The following is a 4163-nucleotide window of genomic DNA, read 5'->3' on the forward strand; positions in this document are numbered from 1 at the left end:
TGAGGGTATACATTCGCAAAGAGCGTGTACGATTTGGTACGATTACGATATATCTCTTACCCACGGAGTCTAAAACACAGATGAAAAAGAGCTATTCCGCTATACCGATCGGGCACCTTTGTTTTTCTGCCCTTTAGACACAACACGTACGTTATCGCAAATCGTAATGCTGCTGAACTGATAAAACATCGCGGTTCTATCGATCTGAAAGGGTTACGTTACTTATACTCGTCATTGCATCGCTGCCACGGCCAGCCACGATCACGTTCGGTGTTCACGCTGCTCTAGATTTTCATGCAGAGTACAACGTATAGTTCTCGCAATTCCTGCTCGGTACCTCAACGCGGTGATATCTCACGGCACGCGAAACGAGATCATTTTCAGGTCGACGAACGGGCGGCTCCGGGAGGCCCAGCGGAATGGCTTGCGAGGCATGTAACGCCAAGTTCAATCTGTTCAAGAGAAAAGTGAGTGGACATTCTCGGCCGTGGCCATCTGGCGCTCATTCCCTCGTTTCCTCGCTAAACAACGGTCCCGAAGACAACCCAACAATTGGACAGTTCTCAGTATTGAGCTATGCGTATGCGAATCGTGATTTCGAGCCTCCTTCAAATTGTCACGCAAACATCGTAATCTGTAGTGTCATCGATTCGCTGCATCCTAAATTATTTTAACATTTGACCTTCCCCTTTCTGTTAAGTAATCTAGAACTTTAGTTGCTTATAGAATTCACTGTACATTCGGTCCCAGAAATTTTAGATTTTCTGGTTGAACCCGATCTTTGGTTCTTGTTTAAGAAATCTCCTGGGTTCAATGTTTGACGTATATTTTGCTATTTTGTGTGATTTTTAGAAACAATGCGTGGACTGCCTGAGGTATTTTTGCTCCGAGTGCGTGATCAAACGGCTGGACAAGGTGTTCACTTGCGACAGCTGTGGTCTATTGTCAAGGAGGCCGCTTATCAGAAATCAAATCAGACAAATACGTTCGAGAGACTTGCGTCAGTATCTTGTAGCGAAGAAGGTCTCTGTCAAGGGTTGCGTTGGTATGTACATTATTATCTGCCTTCCGACATACCTTTCTGTAATAATAGCTTCTTGATCAACGTTAATCTTGTAGGAGGTTTTTATAGAGCTACTTTGATTTCAGAGAAAGAGGACTTGGTACACTTACTAATGCTCTTTGCTAACGGAACTGACCCGTGCCTGAACTCTGACCACAGTACAAGCGCCAGAATACAAAATGCTACAGAAGAACCACAGTATGTTTTACATTGCAGTGTGTATTAATATTGATGCTTTAACACTTTGAGAGCCGGTGTTTCTGAATGACAAGAACTCTTGTCAATTTATTTCACTACCAAATTCGTGCAAATACATATTTTTCTTAAATACTCTAAAATAATACATCTACTTAGTTCCAGGGTTGATCCCACTTTGAGTAGAATGGAAAACATGCCAAATGTCAGTACTGCGAATAGTGAATGTGTTGCGAACGTGCAGGTGCCAGTGGAACCTGTAAGAAATGAGGATGTCGAAATGGCGGAGGAAGTGAGTGAAAGTAGTGACAGTAGTCCGCTTATTAGCGTTCCATTTAGCAGCGATAACGAGTCACCCGAGGAGAAACCGACGAAAAGTAGCGACGTTGAAATAGAAGAAATATTTGAGGGTGACAGCAATCCAACTGGGCCTAGCACCGCATCGGAACCAGTAGTCACCGAACAGGAAGAAGTGCCCGAAACGTCAAACCAGAAAAAATCGGATATGGTCACAGAGATTCCTATGGTGCGTATGTTTGCAAGCAAACAACCTTTATAAAACCTTCACTGTAATTCTATTTTCTCCCTTCTCGCAGTGGTCAGATAAAGTGCAACTGTCAGACATAAAGGAAGCGTCGGAACTGGAGTATCTAAGCATTAAGCAATTAAAAAATCTGTTGAGTACAAATCGCGTGGATTATAAAGGCTGCATCGAGAGACAAGACTTACTGAACAAAGTGTCTAGATTATGGCAGGAATATAGTCAATCTAGAAAAGGTAACGAAAAGCATTATAACGCAATTTGATAGTAATATCTATATTTAAATTTACTTTAATGTCTATTGCACTTTAAATAACGAATGTTTATCATTTATCACAAATAAATTGTTACAGATGTAGAAAAACTCAGTGAGGAAGAATTGTGCAAAATCTGCTGGGACGCGCCGATCGAGTGTGTAATTTTAGAATGTGGCCATATGGCATGTTGTATAAACTGTGGTAAACAAATGTCCGAATGTCCGATATGCAAACAATACGTCGTTCGTGTTGTACGATTCTTCAAAGCTTGAAGGGGCAACGATCAGAATATACATAACGACAGCTGATTATAATTTTATCAACTTGGGAAAGAGGTCTCAAGTTAAATCCTTTGTTATCTTTGAAATTGTTACCTCATTAGTCTGCCAGTTGTTATAGATCAATTTTGACATATAAAACAAAATTGATATATAGAAAACTAAGTTTGTATGTAAAACACTAAATTTTTGTACATTTTGATGAACAGAACTAGCTCTGCATAAGATTTAGACCAATAGCATGCAGTTATCTTGACTTTTAAGTCTAAATTGATTCAACTTGCAGCATTTTTTGCCCTTTAAAATGCAATTCCGAATTCTTCCTAGATGGAGACTAGTATTTTAAGATTCATATCTATGTCGTATATGTATTATATATAAATTGAAGTGTATATACACATACCTATGCATGTATGTGTATATATGTGTAAATAGGGTATAATATAGGATATATATATATATACGATATATGAAGTTTTTATATTGCGGAGCTGTATGTATGTGTGCATGTGTACACACATCTCGTAACGCTCCAATCTCCTGTGATTCTGGAAATTTTGTAATGTACAGAATGTATCTTTTTTATAAAAATAAATAATATATGAACCAATTTTGAATACGTAATTAAACTAAATAAATTAAACTTATGCGACATTTGGAATTGCAGTTTTGTAAACTTAAGTATATGTATGTTAAGCAATTCAAAGTGCAGAAGTCGCCCCACGGACGAAAACAAAGCTGCCTCACTCTTTCAGCTAGAACAAAAACTAAAGATTTTTGAAAAATATATAACATTTTCTTCCGAATCACGTATGGATTTTGCGATAAGTTAAAAATTGTTGTTTTTATAAACATTTTTGTAGCGAAAAGAGTGCAACTTTCTCTTCCAAAGCGCACTATTTTTACAAGAAACAGTATTTCGCAAAATCAGTATTCTAACCGGTTTGACGGGATTTTTGAAAGAACTCTATCAGAATGATCTTGTGATTGGCGATCCACTGATTCCGCCTCCGCGTATAGTGCGATTCGCTCATATTTGACGCCGACTGAACATATTTTTAAATAACTCCTATATGCAATCGTTTGTATTTCGTATGTAGACGTTTGTAGTGCAATTAGAAAGGTTTGTGAGTCATTCGTTTGTTTGTAATTAATTATTTTTCCACCGTATACTTAGCGCCAATAGATAAATTAGATAAAGTTTTTATATGGAAGCGTTGTGGTATTTCGTATGAAGACGTTTGTAGTGCAATTAAAAAGGTTTGTGAGTGATCCAGATAATTTTAATTAAATATTTATTAAATAGAAATTAGCCGGATTCAAAATTTCATTGATTTCCTATCTATGATACGACATAAGAATTGCTTGTCACGCCATTTCAGGACGTCTAGACCGAGGGGTTGTGAAAATAAAAATTTGAATATAAGCGTTGTGTTAAAATGGATAATCTAATTGTTCCATAAATCGCCTGTAAACTGCAATAACAACTACATCTGAAAAAGTCGATATGTCTACTCAGACTCAAAGGTAAATGGTTCAGGAAAATTAATTTAAATTAATTGTCCTGAACTATTACAGGCGATTTATGGAACAATTATATTATCCATTTTAACATTCCAGTGGGTTAAGCGGGCCTCCTTTTATACCCTACGAGACTGGATTTTGCTTCCGAGTTTTTGGCCGCCACCATGCGCGGCCTAACGGCGGTCGGCAAACTACGATCAGAAGCTGGCGCTCGCGCGCCCGCGCGCGTGTCGCGCAGTGCCGGATTGCCATTTTATGCCGGATCGCGTATTGCGACCGCCAAATAACCAATTTATTTCATTGTA

General features: G+C 38.4%; 1 protein-coding gene across 1 annotated transcript; it reads left to right on the forward strand.

Moving 5' to 3' along the window:
* Positions 1-78: 78 nt before the first annotated feature.
* Positions 79-2944, forward strand: LOC105558670 (E3 ubiquitin-protein ligase RNF34). The gene is made up of 6 exons (XM_012006482.1): positions 79-467; positions 853-1045; positions 1150-1261; positions 1418-1784; positions 1855-2035; positions 2153-2944. Exons 1-6 carry the CDS (start codon positions 420-422, stop codon positions 2326-2328), a joined length of 1077 nt encoding a protein of 358 aa, XP_011861872.1. The 5' UTR covers positions 79-419; the 3' UTR covers positions 2329-2944.
* Positions 2945-4163: the final 1219 nt, after the last annotated feature.

The sequence above is a fragment of the Vollenhovia emeryi genome, unplaced genomic scaffold (assembly GCF_000949405.1).
Source record: "Vollenhovia emeryi isolate VEMERY1.0 unplaced genomic scaffold, V.emery_V1.0 DF939323.1, whole genome shotgun sequence".
Classification (NCBI taxonomy): Eukaryota; Metazoa; Arthropoda; class Insecta; order Hymenoptera; family Formicidae; genus Vollenhovia; species Vollenhovia emeryi.

Bases quoted from the DNA above. Each gene is read 5' to 3' on its own strand.
- LOC105558670 (XM_012006482.1), top strand. From the start codon at position 420: ATGGCTTGCGAGGCATGTAACGCCAAGTTCAATCTGTTCAAGAGAAAA. The intron at 1,262-1,417 runs GTATGTTTTACA...ACATCTACTTAG, and splicing joins AATGCTACAGAAGAACCACA to TTCCAGGGTTGATCCCACTT. The intron at 1,785-1,854 runs GTGCGTATGTTT...CCCTTCTCGCAG, and splicing joins TGGTCACAGAGATTCCTATG to TGGTCAGATAAAGTGCAACT.